The sequence below is a fragment of the Solea solea genome, chromosome 21 (assembly GCF_958295425.1).
Source record: "Solea solea chromosome 21, fSolSol10.1, whole genome shotgun sequence".
Classification (NCBI taxonomy): Eukaryota; Metazoa; Chordata; class Actinopteri; order Pleuronectiformes; family Soleidae; genus Solea; species Solea solea.
This window is the reverse complement of record NC_081154.1, coordinates 11738284-11757929: the sequence shown is the minus strand read 5'-3', so window position 1 is coordinate 11757929 and position 19646 is coordinate 11738284. Positions and strand designations below refer to the sequence as shown.

At 40.5% G+C, this 19646-nt stretch overlaps 1 protein-coding gene and 1 long non-coding RNA gene across 4 annotated transcripts in view; one reads left to right on the top strand and one right to left on the bottom strand.

Moving 5' to 3' along the window:
• The window catches only part of psme4b (proteasome activator subunit 4b), a 42477-nt gene that overhangs the window by 17398 nt on the left and 5433 nt on the right, over positions 1-19646 (top strand). Inside the window, exons 19-44 of one of the 2 annotated variants that reach the window (XM_058621836.1) lie at positions 576-779; positions 3487-3644; positions 3904-3999; positions 4152-4207; positions 4310-4366; positions 4757-4854; positions 5756-5854; positions 5948-6010; positions 6151-6246; positions 6414-6545; positions 8077-8286; positions 8383-8519; positions 8698-8751; positions 9407-9536; positions 10253-10334; positions 11039-11192; positions 11655-11721; positions 11807-11932; positions 12215-12367; positions 12757-12861; positions 13759-13850; positions 14020-14151; positions 14718-14920; positions 16074-16159; positions 16358-16486; positions 18653-18808. In XM_058621836.1, coding sequence (XP_058477819.1) covers positions 576-779; positions 3487-3644; positions 3904-3999; positions 4152-4207; positions 4310-4366; positions 4757-4854; positions 5756-5854; positions 5948-6010; positions 6151-6246; positions 6414-6545; positions 8077-8286; positions 8383-8519; positions 8698-8751; positions 9407-9536; positions 10253-10334; positions 11039-11192; positions 11655-11721; positions 11807-11932; positions 12215-12367; positions 12757-12861; positions 13759-13850; positions 14020-14151; positions 14718-14920; positions 16074-16159; positions 16358-16486; positions 18653-18808 — 3075 coding nt within the window. The remainder of the gene's footprint in view (positions 1-575; positions 780-3486; positions 3645-3903; positions 4000-4151; positions 4208-4309; positions 4367-4756; positions 4855-5755; positions 5855-5947; positions 6011-6150; positions 6247-6413; positions 6546-8076; positions 8287-8382; positions 8520-8697; positions 8752-9406; positions 9537-10252; positions 10335-11038; positions 11193-11654; positions 11722-11806; positions 11933-12214; positions 12368-12756; positions 12862-13758; positions 13851-14019; positions 14152-14717; positions 14921-16073; positions 16160-16357; positions 16487-18652; positions 18809-19646) is intronic. The other variant, XM_058621837.1, reaches the window with a different exon arrangement.
• On the bottom strand, positions 680-18818 carry LOC131448992 (uncharacterized). Of its 2 annotated transcripts, none has more exons than XR_009234247.1 (11): positions 18701-18818; positions 17009-17061; positions 16778-16862; positions 16320-16477; positions 10226-10288; positions 8355-8512; positions 7595-7633; positions 5167-5359; positions 3893-4012; positions 3357-3725; positions 680-771 (listed from the first exon to the last, which is right to left on the bottom strand). It is a non-coding gene; the product is annotated as an uncharacterized LOC131448992 (long non-coding RNA). The 2 variants fall into 2 exon arrangements; XR_009234246.1 differs by having other exon boundaries at positions 17009-17056.

The window sequence follows — 19646 nt, the reverse complement described above, 5'->3', positions numbered from 1 at the left end:
TAACGAGATTACAAGTCAGTACCTCGACATACTCCTTCTTTTAAATTGCATCATTTTTATTTATTTGTCTGCCTGATTTACTGGTTTTATTCTCATATTTATCTTTGCACTAAGGGGAGACTGCAATTATAGTATATGCTTGTTCATAAAATTCTCATCTTTACTATATAATGTTATTAAAAATGAAATGATATGTACATTTCATTGGGTTGGGCAATTGATTCCATATTTATTTTTTACAATATTTTGATGCCAGGTATGGCTTCCTTACTGCTATTGTAGGAACTTTCTTCTTAACACTGTTGCTATAATTCACATGTTTGGACAAGAAACTATTGTGATATTGTGAAGACGTTTTTTGCTCTGTGCTCCCTGCACAGCCATAAATATCAAAGAGATTTGTCGTTAACCAGAATATATTGATACCCCCTGTTTTGTTTTATTGCTCTTGGGAGCTTACCGTGAGTGGGAGTGAGCCAGATGCTGTGATTTACTGGAGAACCTCAATGTTTAAGACCCAGCTCTCCCGTGCATTGTCTGTGTGTCATGCATATGTGTGGGGGGGTGTTTCTTAGGTGAGCCGTGTGGATGGTGAACAGTTATTAAAATACCAAGGGGACCTGGAGCGGATCTTGTGTGTGTGCGTGCGCCTGCGCTGCAAACAGGCTTACACACTTGCCTGCAGTCTGCTGGAACACACGCTTCGGTCGCTGTCCCTCATCTATCCCACTGAGCACCGCAGCACCTCTGGAGGCTTTGATAATGACCTCCCTATACGGGTAAAAAAAACACACACACACACACATGATCAGAATTAAATGCCACAGAAAATGAGGTTGCTTCAATAGACAGATCAAGGACCACCAGTATTTTATCTTACAAACATACATTTAACCCTGTTTCTCATTCTAATATATACAGTGTCTAGCCTGTGACAGGAAACACTGAGGTTTTCTTGGAAATATAAAATGCCTGAAGGAGAATCATTAAAACTGCTCTTCCTTGCGGTGAAATTAAATTGGATATTACAGGTTTGGTAATTACAATTTCGATTTTCATAAAGATGATGGGAGAGCATTTCTCAAACGGAAATCAAATGGCTACACTGCTGGAACAGACTCCTGTTCCACAGACTTACCAAGGCAGAATGTCTATTCGCTTTTGCAGCCCTTAATGTGTAAAAGGCACAATCATGGAATTGGGGCATTGCTGTTTTTCTTTTATTCCAAAAGCAAGACACATCAAAAAGGACATGGTGGGTCTAGACCACACTGTTGGTCTACTTGCCACATTTCAGTATAGACAAGAAAAAGTGGCATATAGGAGTTCTCATAACACCAACATAGTCTTCCTCTGTATAAAAAGCGTCTTCTGTTGCTCTGTTGTTTAATTTTGATTCCAGCTGCTTTCTTACACAATAACTATATATGCATACTGTGAACATTAACTGTAAAGATAACTTCATGCAGCTACAGTGTTGTGAGTCACAAAATAAATCTGAGGGGGTCACAAATCATTAGACTTCCTGGCTTCCCGTCGCCATTTGAGCGTTTTACTGAAAACTCAAAGGCATATCCACATCCTGTAGTACAATACAGTATAACAGGGAAAACCATCTTTTATGAGCTGTGCTCTAACCTGGAATGGCAAGAAGATATTACCTCATTTGAATGTGTCTCAAGCCAGGAAGTCACATTGTGCCAAACAGTTGATGATAATATGCTCATAATCAGACTGAATTACCATTTCCTTTTACTTTGAGCCTGGCAGTCACTACTCTGGGAGGAGGAGTGCTGTATTATGCTTTGCTGTATTGTGACAACTCAGTGTCACCTCTTGCACTAGATGTTGCAAAACAGTATGTCAAATGAATCTGTTTAAGAGTTGTTATCCCTGTGCATGGACATACTGTACAGGTGCTTTTATCTAATTTTAGCTGTTTGCAACACCATTTTTATGTAGCTGGATAGCTAACTAAAGTGTGTGAAAGTGACATCCCATTCCATAAATAAAACTTATTAATGCAGTGTTCAATATTGGCACGGTGGGAAGAATAGGGAATGGACTGTTTTTAGGAGTGTTCACGTTCTATTCCAATGTGGTTAACCCTGGATACAGAGTCTGGATTGTTTTTTTGTTTTGTGTTGTTCAGCATTTTGCGACCAAGCAAAGTAGAATTTCATGTTGAAACTGCTGCCAAAAGTCACTGCAGTCTGTTGACATGTCTGTATTTTACCGAGAGAGAGGGAGGGACAATCCCAGTATCTCAGATTCAAAATGATAAATGGTAACTTGATGAAGGTGTAAAGGTCATGAGCTGAACGTGACAAAAATGTCATAAAGAATTGATCCTATCAAACCAAGTGTGGTTGTAGCGGCATAACTCATGAATGTGCTGAACTGAAAATTGAAAAATGGTGCATTCATCTTAACTCGAGTATTAACTCAATATTAGTCTCGATACAGTCGTTTTAGACCATTTATGAACTATGTAACAATACATTTGTGCTGTCAACTATGTAACAAATAATGTGCTCCCAAAAAGAACACATAGAAAAATAGATGCAGTTTATTCCGTCCATTTCTATATACAGTTTATGTTTCGGAAGGTGAGGAAGCTCAATGGAACTAAGTCATCATTAAATTGATTATTCACACCCGTGATTTTCCTACTGTGACCTGTCAAAATGGCAGAAAATGTGTTTGTGTGTGGAGTTTGCATGTTCTGCCCATGGGGGTTTCATTCACATTTCAAAGACTCACAGTTTGGGGATAGGTTCATTGGAGACTCATAATAGACTGCAGTTGTGAATATGCGTGTGGATAATTGTTTTTCCGTTACCCTGTGACAGGCTGGAAAAGTGTCCAGTGTTAGTGTACCCTGCCTCTCACTCAATGTCAGCTGAAATTGGCTCCAGCTCCCCCCATGTCACTTACTGGATTAGCTGGAGAGAATTAATGAATGATTTTAGCTGCTAAATGCAAGCTCATAGATTATTTTGTCTGTTTTACTTTGTGGCTGCAGGAGACAAACTGAGCTGCTTCCCCAACACTGTGTGTTTTCCTGGAAACACCCAAGAGAAAAGCTTCTCTTGAAAAGTGATTTTCCAAAACAAGTGCAAAGTCTTTTTTCTGTTTTGATGTCTTGGTGACAGTAATTCCGACTATGTTCCTCTGCTGCTTTCCACAATTTCAAACACCGCTGTCTTTTCATCTCCGCTTCATAACCACTGATTCTGTTTTGTTGAGATTTTCCTTAAAGATTATTTTTTATTTTGCCAGTGTGCCTCATGTGTTCATTTATCATCACAGTAATTCAGTGTGTTGTGTGAGCTGTGAGTGGTCTTAGCACTTACATGTGTTTCAAATAATTTAACACCAGAAGATGACACTGCTCTGTGGGTTTGAGTGGGATTGGTTGTGCCGGTTTTCTTGCCAGCTGTTCCAGTGGAAAAACTGTCAGCATCTCTCTCTTTTTCTCTCTAGGACTGGGGCAGAGCCGGAGATGTGGCAGCCCTGGGTGTGTGTTGGCACGTGCCAAGTGTGGAGGAGGAGAACTTTGTTTTCCAGCTGTTGTCACGCCTCCTCCACCCTGAGTTGGAGCGAATCAAGGGCCACGTCTCTGGAGATCAGCCAGTGAGCAGGTGTGCCATTATCTTCTTCATCTTCGTTTTTGATTTTTAAAAGTAATCAGGCGCACACACAAACTGATGACTGAGCATTCCCTGAAGGAAAAAAAAGAGAAAAAAAGAAAATCTAATGTTTAACATCTGTTTTTGATCCTCACACACTTGATCAAGTCTAATCAAGAGGTTGGGGGAAAGGTGGAATTTAGCAGTTGAAGAGTGAATTCATAACAACAGCACACCAGCACTGGGCTGTAATGTGTGACCTTATTCACAGGGAGGAGCTGTTGCAGAGTCTTGCTATCGTGCACCACTGCCTTCTTGGAGCTGGAAGCATGCTGCCCCCTCTGGATGGAGCACATGTATCTGACCTGTGAGACCTGCAGCTACACACACACACACACACATACACACACACATATATATATATATATATATATATTCAATACTACATACATATATAAAAACATCCATTTTCATGCAGGCTTATCACGTTTCTGCTCCTTACATTTTGCCTCCTCTCAGTGTGCCCTCCATGGTGAATCTGGGAGAGATCAGACTGTATATAGGCATTGACTACGGTGAGAAAACACAGTCAAATGTCCACGTAACACAAATGCACACATGTAAGTATTCACTCCCTCCCAACAGTAAGGCCACTTCTTTGTTTCCTTACTCTCCAGACGAGTCAAGGGAGAATTACAGACAGTCCATCTGCCAAACCATGAGGCTGCTGCTACGTGAGTGAATATTTTAAAGCTCCGGTGTGTAACTTGTTGCCATAATACTGCTAGTGTTGCTACCTGCCCAGACTCACCCAGAGCTTTCTGGAAGGACGACTGTAGGTCCATATTACAACCGTTCTCTTTCAGAGTTACTTTTTACTTGAATTTCTGTTATGCCTCTGCCTCCCATCCATCAGCGGTGATGTAAAATTCATCTCTCACTGGACCTGATGGGCCTAATCAATGTGTGTGAACTCATTTGACTATGGTTTGAATTTATATTGCACTATATACCAAGTTACACACTGCAGCTTTAATTCACACGACTCTTGAATCCCAACTTTTCACGTTGTCTGGAATGTGATTGTGATTCCACTCCACTCTTGTGCACTTGTCTTCATCCAGATCACATCTTGGAGCAATCGGAGGATGACACCAAGTCACTGTTTGTCATCATTAAGGTGTCCACCCTCTGTGATTTTATTAAGCCCCATTCAGACCTGGTAATAACATCTTTTCTAAATGATCAATGGTCACAAGTGGAATAAGGGTTAAGTGTAACTGTTCACACCAGGTATTAAAATGCAACCTGGATGCATCATCTGTGCCCACAAAGGATGAGATCTGTATGGTGGCCCTGAAGTGCAAATCGACACCACAAATAGGAAAACACAAACAACAAAAACACAAATGCAAATAATTAAACACAGCCCCAAAACAGAAAACACGACAAAAACTAAAACATAAAAACAAAAGCAGAAAACACAATGACAAAAGCAGAAACTATGACATTAATTAATGGAAAAGGTAGGTACCTGCTGTCAAGGATTGTTGCTGATTGGATGGTCGCACTCTCCGTCTCTTAGTGCAGTTGTGTTAAGTTTGCACATTTGAACTTGTGTTTTGTTATTTGTTGTTGTGTTTTCCCATTTGTGGTGCTGATTTGCACTTCAGGGCGACTGATGCGGCTTCACCCACGCTCTGTTCAAATGCAAGCTGATGTCATGTCTGTAAGTGAGAACAAAAATTATGGTTTTAAACAAGTCTGACTGCACTGATGTTTTCAACGTGTTTGTTTATCTCCGCCTGTGTCTGCACGAGTAACAGGTAGAGAGAGCAAAAACAAGGATCTGAGGTGAATCAAAGCCCTGCTTACATGAAAGATATTAGTCATGAGAAAAACATAAATCATGAGATGCTCAATGTTAACATTGTGTACAAATAAATGAGTATATGAGTACTGATCTAAAGACACATTCTGACCTGGACTTAATGCTTAATGTGTTCAGATCACTCATGATGGATGTTAATAAGAGGTTTGAATGGGGTCTTAGTTGACATGTCATTATTGCATTTTGCAGTGTGTCTGCAAAGGTCTCAAATCCCCCGTCTGTCTGTCTCCAGATCATAAGTGACCTCATGTTTTTCCGTGGCACTCACAAGAAAGAGTTTGACTCCCGCTGGAAAAGCTTCACCCTTGTCAAGAAGTCCATGGACAACAGAGTGAGTCAGGAAAGCTCACAACGCTGCTGCTTGTTGTCAGTGTTAATTAGCCACTTATTAAGTGATTTAAGCATGTTGCCTTCCCTCATGCAGCTTCATGGGAAAAAGCACCACATAAGAGCACTGCTCATCGACCGCGTTTTACTCCAGCATGAGGTTAGTTTGACAACACACTCACTTGGCGCTGAGTCACAGATGCAGCTGTGATCACATGCACATTAAATAAACTCTGTGTCATTCTTAGGCAGAGCCTGCTGTTTTTAGACTATTTGGAAATTGTGTTTCTGTGTGAATAGATGAGGACGCTGGTGGTTGAGGGCAGTGAATATAAAGTGGTTCATCAGGAGCTGCTCTGTGATCTGCTGCTGCTGTCCACCAGCACTTACAGCCAGGTACAAGTGACAAAACACAAATTCATTAATTTATGTTAATGAGAAAAATACAGTTAGAACATCTGCTGCCCCCCCTTTTTCCTGATGACAATTATTTAAATAGCTTGTGATATAATGAAAATTAATTGAAAATGTACATCTGTGTGTGTGTGCGACTGTGCGCGCAGGTACGTAGCCGGGCTCAGAATGTGCTGACGACTGCTCTGGGAACATATAGCTTCTCCTACAGGGACCTAATTCCCCGAATCGTCCAACTGCTCTCACCACAGCACACCACTGGCACACAACAGCAGTTCAAGGTACAACACACGCATGCATACAGACACAAGCATACATATACATTGCTAAAATATTTACTAGTGCACCACCCAACGCCATAGCTGGCCTAAATTAACAGCATTGGTAATTATCAAAATCATGTTTTATGTTTCTGTAACGGTTAATACACCAGTATGTAGAAGCTCTTTAACCAACAGTTATATTGCTATTGTTATATGCTAAAATATAATTATTGTTTTCATGAATTATTGTTTTACAAAAAAAGCCACAGATCATTATTTCTTAATTAATCTGTCAAATTATAGTTCCTCACAAAAATCTGAGAAGACCAGTGAACTGGCTCAAATTTTGGCATAAAAAGGTTTATTTGCCAAATAAATAATAACATTTTCAGCTTTGAACACGTTTTTGAAAGATGTTTCCTTGTTTTCCTTGTTCTTTCTTAAGCACTGTATGTACACACACACACACTTATTCAGGTTATTGTAATAAGCACAGATAATCTACTGGTCTCTGTCCATGGTGCTGACATTTAAAGTCAGTCAAAAACTGTATGCCCTAGGCCTGGCTCTGCATTATAACATTATTCAATATTTAATTTGTATGTCTTATTTCCATGTTCATTTTCAACACATTTGATGACAAAGAAACTTAAAATTAGCTTTTACCAGCAAATTTCAAATAAGCAATGCTATAACACACACAAATGCTCATGTAAAAGCTCCACATGTAAAAGGGAAACAACTATTCTTGTTCTACAAAAGGGAAAAGTGATTGGTACCAAACAGGATTTTGCTTTTATATTTAATCCCTCAAGTTTCTTGAAGCTGCTACCAGCCAGAAGCAAATTTCATTTTAGATGAGTGCTGGCAAACGTTCTCCTAAACACATGTGAGGACCTGTATTGGTCCTCAAAGTAATATGTGATTCCTTTCTAATATTAACATATACATAAGAAAGCACCTCTGTTTCTCTGCCGGCTGTTTTGGATTCAGGATGTTATTGCTTTTAATTTCAAACTGTACTTTTACTGTTATGGGAGATGTATATAACAAAAAGTATTACTCACCAGTGAGCTTGTCAAACTCGCCTGAATCCAAAACCTAAGCTGTGAGGAAGAAATGACAAATTTGACTTGTCAGTGGAGGATTTATCAAAAGGATACATCCAGGAGCTTGAAAACTGACCTCCAGCTCACAGAATGATGTAACTTGTGTCTAAAATGAGGAAATCAGGTTTAAACTGTGTGAAATATTTCACCAATGCCACATAAAAACAAACGTCTTCTTGGGTCTGGATGTTGATTATCAAAGCTGCAAAGATACACCTGTTACATTATTTAAAGTGGGACTACAGCCCAGATTTTGCTGATGTATTTTAAGGGTCTTGAAAATGGGACTGTGTCAGAGCCTTCTGACATTTTTCAGGTAGATTTGCAGACTATGCAGAATCTTGCCCCAATTCAGACCCAGTATGCAACTTTTGTTTTGCAAACTCTTCCAGTGTTTATATCAGCGTCATCTCATTCTATCACTGTACTCTGTGGCTTAGGGTGCTCTGTACTGCCTGCTGGGAGTGCATAGTGGTGTTTGCCTCGCGAGTGTGAGGGACTGGGACTGTGTCGGGGAGGTGTGGCCTGCTCTGGTCCTCTGCGGTCTGTCGCCCTCTATGACCCTGGAAAAGCCCTCCATTAGTCGACTCCTTGATGATATCATTGACAGAATCAATCGGCAGCACGACACCATCGGGATTTACTTCACAGTGAGCAACGTGTCCGTTAACATGCAAGACTTTTCCCCCCCTCATCTTTTTTTTTATTAACTGCATACCGGTTCAATGTGTCCACTTCCTCTTTAGGTATCTGAGACATGTGTAGAAATCGCCAATCAAGTCACAAAGTCTGGAAATCCAATGTCTTGCTTAGAGGCCCCGTCCACCGCGGACCTAAACGAGGGGCTCCAGCGTCAGCAAATCAGAAACGTAGTCGCTGCAAGGTAAAAATAAAAACTGGGTTACAGGAATTGTTATTACGGTACTTGTTCATTCAGTTTCAACACCCACTCTGTCTCTCTAAAGGTTATAAAAGCTAGAGACTATTCTAGAATTGATATGTTCTTTGTAGCCTCGGTACATCTTTTTACCACGACTAACACAGATTTTTCTTATTTACAGGAAATATGAGAAGCTGGTCAATGATCTCTTGACCTGCCTTGAGGACAGAGACCTGTAAGTTTTCTACACGGCAGGATATGTATTAAACATTACCATGCCACGCAAATGTGTAGAAAACGAAGGATTCTTTACTTAAAAGGAATGAATTACATAATATGTAACATTTCTGCATTAAAATATGTAAAAACAAGAAGAGTAATGTTATATATTTTGTTGAGTAGTGTACTTACTTTAGCCGAAACACTTTTTAAATTGATAGAAATCTGTATTTGTATTAAAAGTAATGATTAATTTAATCTTCTTGTGGGGAAAACCACAGAAAGGAAACAGTATTGTACAGTGTTGTCTTTTGTTTTTTTCATTCATTTTATTGTGTGTTTTGTCACTAATAGTTCACAAATACTGATTGCTGTTTGCTGCCAAAGCAGCATATTAACAATTCCCATGATCCCTCACTGCCTCCTTTTAACTAAGCCTTATGTTAGTGTTTTGATTGTGAGACCCCTAGTGACAGAATCTACATACAGTTTGTTTAAATTACAGACATAAAAACACCCAATAATATTAGCAAAAGCACGTTTTTCCTGTGGCATCTAGTAGCAAGTGAACAAAATATGTTGGAAAGATGGATGACAGTACATTTTCACCACCATTTGTTTCATTCCTGACATTAGCCTCATCATGTACAAGTGTCTGTTTTGTGTTATAGACCCTGGAAGTTTGAGCACATGGCCTCAGACTTTCTGTCCCTCCTGCTGAGAGATGATCACCCTCTGCCACCTGATGCCGTCCTCTTTTTCACACAGAGCCTCGTACATGACTCCATCAGCATACGCAAGGTCTGCAGTGTGTGTGTGTGTGTGTGACTCTCTACCTTTGTCTTTGTTTGGTTATTTTTTGTTTAATGTAACATGCAGTGTACATCAATCCTCATACATGCATATATGGTTAGACTGCAGAGCTTTGTAAGGTCCTAAAGACAGAGAGAAGAGGACTTTCTAAATTCTGACCAACCAGCGTCTATCTCTGTGCCGTGTTTTTTTAATGTTATGCATCCCATCTTTCAGCAGGATGAGGAAATGATCAGTATCTGTGTGTCATGCTGATTTTGGACACAGCAGGAGTTGAAATTTCCATTCACTTACAAATTTACACTTAAGAGAAACTTAATGTCATGCTGTCTGCTCACATGCCGCAAAATGAATTTTTTTTTTTAACACACTTAGAGACCTTGAGACAGTATGTAGTATGAGTAATCGAAGCAGCAAAATACTACAGTGAAAAAAAAAAAAAAGGTTTCCAAAAATACTGTAAAACTGTGCACATCCTAGCTCCTCATGAGAATTAGGACAAAGATAGAGACAGCACTTCTAATGCGCACAGTAGTTTTGGTGAACCGCTGCAATATTTCTATTGTGCTAACTGTATGGATTAAAAATGGTGCCTATGGAATCTAAACATCCGCAACGACATTTAAGATAAGAAAGACAAGTAGCCATCATCTCTCATCATATATTGTTTCACTCACGCATGTTCTCCTTCTGTTCTCTCTCAGGTGGCGATCTCAGCAGTGGCCGGGATCCTCAAACAGCTGAAACGACCGAGAAATAAAGTGGCAGTGAAGCCAGCGGATATTAGTCAGTATACTATGCACACATACATATTAAATTACTAACCACTTAATTAAGCACAACTGACTTCCAAAAAAGTGACAGGAGTGACACTTGTTCTTCTGCTGCTTATTATTAGAGTTACTGTTGCTTTTCTATTATTTCGAACCAGTCTTGACATTCTCCTTTGACCTCTGGCATCAACAAGGCATTTTCACACAGAGAACTGCTGCTTACTGGAGATTTTTCCCTTTTTCTGACATTTCTCTGTAAACCTTAGAAAAGGTTGTGCATGGAAATCTCAGTAGATCAGCAGTTTCTAAAATACTCAGACCCGCCTGTCTGGCACCAACAAACAAGCCACTTCCAAAGTCACTTCTCTTTCCTGTTCTGGTGCTCAGTTTGAACTTCACCAGCTCAAGCTTAAGCTTAGGCTTAAAATGTAGGTGTTGAACAGGTGTACCTTATAAAATGCCTGGTTAGTGTATATATACACGTACATCCATGGCTTTGAGTTGTTGTTTATTTATTCCTTGTCACAATTTAGCCACCACTGTAGTACCAGTTATAATTTTAATACTATAATTCATCATCATCAACACAGCTAACTTTTTGGTATTTGGTAATACCTTGAATTAAGAAAACAAACTTTCCGAGAGTGGGCACCACAAACACACCCATACCTGGTAATAAAACCTGTTACATGTTAACATGTGTTTCTGTGTTTTTAGGCGGTGTACAGGATCCAGAGGGAGTGTGTGTAGGCGACCGTGAGGGGAATCAATGGCTGCAATACGACAGCAACAATCTGCCTCTCACCCAGGAACAGTGGGACTCTCAGTACTATGTGGAAAAAACGCACTGGGGCTACTACTCATGGCCAAGGTAAAGAGAATGACTGAGGGTTTAGCTGGTGGATTTAGAAGCTGGAAGGCTGATTAACAGCTTTAGTTGGATGGAGCTTAATAGCTGATTGACTTAACTGTCTTGTTGATTTGATTCTTATCTTGGTGGCTTTGTGGCTAACTTTATGTCTGACTATTTGCTGGATGACTGATCCAAGGGGCAGAATAACTAGCGGCGTGTTGGACTGACTTCCTGTCACGGCCTGGCCTAGATAAGGTTGACTGAACGACTTACTGCCTGGCCTAGATAGAAGCATTGATGTATAGGTGGAGAGCTGGCTGGCTGTCTTGGTATGCGGATGGTTTGCTGACTAACTGACTTTTTAATCATTCATTTATCCTTGCCGCCTATTTGAAGACAGTATGTGTCCATCCATATTTTTCCGGTGCATTGTTATCTATAAATCACCGCAGCCTTTTCTTTGTCTCCCGCTCCTCGCAGAGAAATGATGATCTATGCAGCTTCTGAGGAGCCGAACGATGACCTGCCGTATGAGAAGATGAGTGAGGTGCAAGCTCATTCGGTGCCACACACAAAATGACTCACCCAGTATTACTATTATTACATTTCGTGTGTGTTTTTGTGTCACTCAGGGTGAAAAGATCGTCTTTGAATATTTCTCAGACCCGGAGTTTATTGACCAGCTTATTGGGTTTCTCTCACTGGAGGACCGGAAAGGAAAAGACAGCTTCAACCCGCGACGATTCTGTCTCTTCAAGGTGCAATTTAAATTCTCATCCTCAATCGATCTGACAAACCTTTTTATAAAGAAGTGACACAGCATACCCTCACTAGCCAAAGCTGAATTGAACTCCACATAGCTGGAATTTGTGTCATCTACTGCTGTGATTCATCATTCTCGCTCAGTCAGCTGACAGTTCTCTTGCGTCAAAGGAATGACTATAATCTGTCTTTCTTTGTGTGTGTTTTTTTTTTTGTAAAAAAGGCCTTGGTTTTTTTTCTGCATCAAGCGAACATTCATGCTTACGTTTGATTGACAGGGGCTGTTTCGTAACTATGGCGACGCGTTCCTGCCGCTACTATGGCCTCACCTTGAGCAGCTTGCCAGCAACCCCCATGAGAGCTCGCAGCGCTGTGTGTGTGAGATTACTGCAGGACTAATCAGAGGCAGCAAACTCTGGAGTTTCAGCAAGGTACTGGACATACGCAAACACACACACACAAAGGTTTATGCAGCTATTCTTCTCAGGACACTGCACTGACTTGCATTCATTTGGACATTATTCCTTAACCTTAACCAGTTAATGCTTAACCCTATCTTTAATTAACCCTCATTAAAATCTTAGCCCTAAACTTAACCATTTCCTCAGAAATGAGGTTCTGCCTCATTAGGACCAGGTTTAGTTCTCCATGAGGACTACTGGTCCTGACAAAGTCAGTGTTGAGGTCCTAAAGAGGTAACAGATACACATACAAACACACACACACATACAGACACACAGAGCGATGAATACACGCTGCTCTTTTTGATAAGAAAAGTCAATATTAATAAAACTTTTCATTATTGTGCGTGTGTTTTCAGGTGGAGAGCTTATGGCAGCTTTTGTGTCCTTTGATCAGAACAGCGTTGACCAACATCACAGTGGAAACATACACAGACTGGGGCACTTGTATTGCCACTGCATGTGTGAGTTGCTCACAAGCACATCAGCAACAACAAAACACTCCATATGCAACAGTGTCGGGCTCATCAGAGAAATCTGGGAATGTATCTGTTTCTTTTTCAATACATACATGAAAATAAGATTTGGAAAAACACCACCTGAAGCACAAACATGCCATGGTCCACCATTTTGGTGCAGACTGAAGTAATTATGTGACAAAGGAAATAGAACTATGGGACTATGGGAAAATATCTACAAACATTTATGGTTCTCATTCTTGGTTAATGGTTAATCCTATATCCTTAACGACCCCCTTTCACACCTTGACTCTGGTGAAACGAACAACCTGAGACAGAGTGAACGATCTGCATTGTTCAACTTAACAACTCTCTTGACAGGTCTCAGCCTCGGAGGCTAAATACCTGATTTTTCCACCAGTTAGTCACAACTGAAGAAGCCTCTTAAATGAGAGGTGAAACGTCTTCAATTTAGCTGAAGCAAGTCCAGGCGCCTACAGCTAACCACAGAAGATTAATCCTATATAATTAAATACATAATGGCATTTATTCATTTGAATTTAATAAGAAAATATTCTAAATTCAGATGTAAATATTACATATACCTGCCAAACCTTCTATCTTCTGTAAAGCCCTATCTTTTGAGTTGATGAGGACATGGATAACAATCAGTTTAGATTAAATTAGATGATTACACATACAATAAACACTTTTCCCACAATCTCTATTGTGACAGTTATCTTCTAGTGGCATGTTGCAATGATTAGTTTCTCTGTTTCCAGTTGAAATTAAAGTGCAGGCTTTTTGTGTATACAGCACCTCAGCGTACAAAAGCAGAAAGGCTGCAAAGTGAAACAACAGTTCAACAAATGAGCCCATTTTGTTTTTACTGCTGTTCAATAGGAGAGCAGAGACCCTAGGAAACTGCACTGGCTCTTTGAGCTGCTGATGGAGAGTCCACTCAGCGGAGAGGGCAGCTCATTCAGGGATGCCAGGTAAATAAGTATGTGCACAGTGTGTGTTCGTGTCATCCAGAGCATTCCAGCGGTTTTTAGATTTGAAGCTGCTGTAGTGACCTGAGCTGACACATGGTGAACAGAAGTGCTGCAGTAACACAGATGCCTCCCTCTTCTCCCTTTCCCTGTCTCTCTTTTGCTCTGTCAGTTTGCTGTATGTGCTTCAGGGAGCTCTCGCCCAGCAGCAGTGGAGAGTTTCTGAACTGCTGCACAGGCTGTTGGTTTACCTGGAGCCTAGAATCACCCAGGTGTATAAAAATGTCAGGGAACGAATCGGCAGGTACCAAATGATCTCATATGGATTATGTAATAGAGTTTAAATAGTTTAGTCAGGCTAATTGTGTTACATTGTGTGTGTTCTTTGAGTTGTTCAATTTTAAACCTCTTTATTTATCTAAATGTCTTCATCGTTTTATACCTCATATTATACAGGACTGTGCAAAAGTCTTTTAGCACTGCTACAGTGACCATACAGTATAATTATTTCTCAATCACTTCACTGGAACATATCAGAAAACATGTATGTAGTTTTTAAATAACACATTTTTCATTTAGTGTGACCTACACTTATACTTGATATACACACTTACATACACATGTTGTATGAGTTAAAGTCATTGACAGCTTGCTACTATGTAAGACCAACTGTAAGTCACATCGCTCCAATCCTAATGTCAATGATCACAGAATTTGACTGACATAAATAGAACAAAGCTGGTGGTGCCCTGAGACTTTTGCACAGTACTGTATATTTGTGAGTCCTTTTTGGCCCCTCTTCTTTGTATCTTCCCCCTTTTGTTTCAATTTTCCTCTCCTTTCCCTCTGCTTCTCATCCTCTCTCTCCAGTGTCCTGACCTATATCTTCATGATCGACGTGGCTCTGCCCCACACCCAGTCCACCTCCTCCCCCCACGTGGCAGAGTTTGTCACTTGGGTCCTGGAGCGGCTCAAGCCGCTCACGTTGGAGCCGGAGATCCACAACCACGTCCACGAGGAGAACACCCAGGAGATGGACGAGCGCACTCAGGCTGTCAAACTGCTCAAGACGGGTCAGAATGTGGATGCGAGCATGTAAACTGTGTGGTGGATGAATGAGCGTGGGCCAGAGGATAGATGGTGACTGCGGGGACAGAATATTTACTGTAAACGTCCACACATGGACAGGTTGTTCTTGGTGAAATACACAGACACACTGGAGCCAAATAAAAGAAATTAAAAGCTGTGACACTGTATTGATTGCACTCTTTCAGTGTGAAGAGTAAGTGTAGGTCATGAGAAATTTCAAGAGTGTGCATTCAAGCTTTTGAGGTAGAAATGGAAAGGTGTCCACCTTTAATACTTCTCTAGTGTTAACATGTCTGCAGGTAGTGCAGTAACAGGCACATGTGCACTGAAATAACAATCCTTCATTTATAAACAATGAAAAGGGACAGTTTTTAAATAAAAACCATTAGTATTTGTTGTGTTATGTTGTTATCTGTTGGTGTTTACAGCAGATAAGAAACTAGATTATCCAAATACAAGAGCAACGTCTCTTTAAACGAGGTGAGAGAAATTTAAAACATGGGTGTTTTCAGCACTTCCAATGTGTTTGTGTGATGATCTGCATGGCTGAAATACCACTGCAGATATGTGCTATTGAGATAATCATTTAGGGAATCAGCATTTAGTAGCATGCTGTGACTCGTAAACTAAAAATAATCAAAAATTCTAACACAGTATGTTTATATTGGAGTCATTTTAATGTATATATCAATTTTATGACTAGTTTAGGAAAATAAATGTCATCATAAAAAATCTAACAGAAAGTGGACTAAAAAAGGGTTTTTAAAGGGTGTGAAACAAAAAAATGATGTTTGCTTGTAGGCAGATGTATTACATTTAAGACTTAGATGTTTATCCTTTTATATTTACTCTCTCGCTAAGGAGGGAATTTAGATGTCATTGTGTATATTAACATTCGTGCTTTGTTGCTCCGTCGTCGTCTGTTATTACTCTAATCTCCTTGATACAGATAAATATCAGGTTATGAAATTATCCAAATCATTAGATACTAAATCATGATAGATTGTGTTTTATTATCTGAGTAATGCAGAAAGGTCACAGCACCAAGTCTGTTGTTTTTATTACTTGGCAGCAATCCAAAATCTCCCCTGTGTGTGTGTGTGTGTGTGCGCGCGCACGTATGCGTGTGATTCGCAGTGTTGAAATGGTTGATGGCGAGCGCGGGACGAACTTTTACTACTCCTGTTGAGCAGCAACTACAGCTCCTGCCCCTTCTCTTCAAGGTAACAACCCACCCACTCTCTCTCACACACACACACGCAGTATACACACACATAGACACACAGGTTCCAGCACAGCATTAATACCCACTCAATCTTACTTGCCCATTAAACTCAATTTCTCTCTTCATTTACTCAAAGTGCGTAGCTGTGTCTTTCCTACCTCTCTCCATCTCTCTCACCCTTTCTCTCTCCCTGCAGATTGCCCCGGTGGAGATTGATGAGAGCTATGATGAGATGAAGCAGGATGCGCGCACGTGTCTCTCTCTCATGTCCCAGGGCCTGCTGTATCCTGAGCACATCCCTCTGGTTCTGGCAGCACTGGAAGGGGTAATATGCACACACATTAATGCACACACACACACACACACACTGGCCCACCTGCCTGCTGTCAGTGTTCCGAGTCTAATGCTGCCCAAGGTGTTGTTAGACTAAAAACAACCTGTGCTATTTTAATTTTTTTTTTTTTTTACTTTGTGGTGCTTATGTTTTTGTTTTTTTTCAGCTGTGAGTTTTGTTACGTGAGATGCCCCCCCCCCCCCCCCCCCCTCCACACCCTGCCACCTACCACCCCCCTCTCTGGAGGAATTTCTGTTCTGAAATGCTGTCACTATAGCTTACCTTTACGGCCACTGCCTCACATTTGATGGTAGCCAGGATGAGAACGCATTGCATTGCGTTTTTGTTTTTTTCCCCTTTGTTTCACCTTGAAACAAGATGCCATGTTGTGCTCAAGTTATTTGAAGAAAAAGGTTGACATTTTAGGACACACAGACACACACACAATTCTGCAGTGAAATATCTAAAAATGATGAGTCTATTGTTATTTGTTTTGTTGAGTATTATACTTACATAACCAGAACTTCTCCAACAATTTTGGTCACTTTTTAATGACGTCATCTGCTCTGGAGAAACAGAGGAACCAAAGGAGACAACAAGACAACAATTCCCATGATTCCTCACTTCTTTCTGACATCATCAAAATTTGGGGGGATGGTTTTTAATTGACAAAAATCACATACCGTGTGTTCAAATGAGAATATCAATGCAACGGGCTCTTTGCACAGCAGCCATTCAGGTGTTACTGATCACATTAACAATGGCTTTGTTCACTTTATGTAAGGCAGAACAGTGTGACGTTGGTGGACCAGCATGTCACCCTGAAAATGAGGAAGCTAACTGGAACTCATTCATTTGATTATTTACACCTGAGATTTTCCCACTGTGACCTGTCAAAATGCTCTGCAGCACAAAGGGCCAAGTCTCATGTACAATATGAGCTGGATACAAAGCTGCAGACAGTGTTTCATAATGTCAGGCTATTCTTTTAAAAGTGTGCTCATTTCTTCTGATGCTTCTTTAGCTCACAGTAATTTTCTGGTGACTGCTTGTTTGGCAGGCACGGAGCCAAATGATGTTTCTTGGGAAACCATCAATCCGCATGTTAATGTATGCAACGAGTTGCCAGATTAATTTGGTTCTTTTGAGAAATCCTGTCTTCTGTGAAGCTACTGCCATCTGTGAGAAAGAGCACTAGGGGATCCCGTATAGCTAATCTAATATGGGTCCTAATTCTTTTCCTTTATGGTTTGAGACCATTTCCACAGCACTTAAACATATCTATATACACCTATGCATCAGAGCATGTACTGTGAAGGATCATGGATGTATAGAGGACGTTCCCCTGTTTATTTTTACCTCCTAGTACCACAGCTCTACAGCTGGTAATGCCAGACAGTTTGGTCCAGAAATATCACAACTTTTGAATGGTTGAGAACGAACATTCACGATTCCTGGAGGATGAAGCTTAAGATCTAAGTCTTCCCTGACTTTTTCCTCTAGTCGAAAGAGATTTGCAGCTTTTAGTCTCAAAAACTGGATGGAATGCAATGAAACTTGGTACAGATGGCCATGATGAATTGTAAAAGCCTCAATGATGCTCTGGCTTTTCATCTCATCACTTCATTATGCAAATTTGTCTCGTACTTGGTTTTATGACCACATACTTGCAAACCTATTTGTTTGCATCGTCACTGCAAGCATGTTTATGCTCATGTTTAGCCCACTTCTGTGCTGGGTGTTAATGTTAGACGATACTAGCCGTCAATCACGCTGGGGTCCATTCATATGTGCTGCTATTTAAGAGTCTATTTTCCTCTAAATGGGAACATAATTTATAAAACTGACATCATGTTCTATTAAAGAAAGTAGGAAAATGCTTACTGCTGTGATAAATCAAGTGAAAAGTAGGCTGACTTCTTTTTGCGACCAGCAGTGTCGCCCCCTGGTGGCTTTTTATCATACTATGACTTGCACAATGCACATTTTTTTTAACTAGTCCTAACAAAACACAAACACAATGGATGCATCTTTTGCGTACAACATGATGGCATATAACAGTATTTTGTTTGTGCTGGAAACATAAAAATATCATCTTTTGAGGGTCAAGGGACTCACTGCATACACCTCACCCATCTCTGTTTCTCTTTCTCAAAGATGACAGCCTGCAGGTCATGGCATGCACGCTTCTCGGTGCTGACCTACCTCCAGATCATGGTTTTCTACAACTTGTTTACGCTGCTCAGTGTGCCTGCTGAGGTGCTCCGCATCCAAAAGCTGGTGACGCAGCTGTTGCTTGACGAACAGCTCGAGGTAAAGTCTGCACACAAAAAAAGGCAGCAAACAGTAGTTTAATACAGCCATTGCCCCCCCCCCCACACACACGTAAGAAATAATTGTCACAGGATTATAAATGGTCACTTATTGTCCTCTAGTCTCTCCTCACTAAATCTTAATCTTTCCTCTCTATTCACGGTTATTGCTTAAAAATAACCCTCTGCTTCACTGCTCGCCTCATGATTCATTTCCCTGTTTGGTTGCATTTCTCTTCATCTGTGCTTGCAGGAACTTTGCACCATGGCTGCTTTGCACAGTTTTTTTTTTTAGCTAAATGTAATTCAAGTTATCCTAAAATAATATTACAGCTCAAACTTATCTTCAAAATATACATTTACAAAACATATTGATGATGGTCCGTCTTGGCTAACTGTTGCTATATTGAATTCAATAAAAAAAAAAAGTACTCTTTGTTATCATCTTTGTACAATCAATGTCTCCCTTGTGTCCGTGCTTTTAAAAACTTCTATTTTTCTATTGATCTGGATGTACAGTGTGTGGCTCTGGGCCTTTAAACAAGAGGTCTATATTACAAATATGTATTGGAAAAAATGTTGTAGTATTTTGTAAACTTTGTAAGTGAGCAGCTGGTGAGTGTGTTGTCTTTGTATCAGTGTCTGTTCCAATGCATCAACCGTCACTCAGTACTTATTCATAATTTATGCAAAGTGATGCAGGAAGGCAGCGATGTTCTGCAAGTGAATTTTACCTCAGCTCAACTCAGCATCTATCCCTCCTCCACCTCCCTGTCTGCTCCTCTCTGTCCCATGGACCTCACTTTCCCCCTGATCTCCTTGCACTCACATCCTTTAAT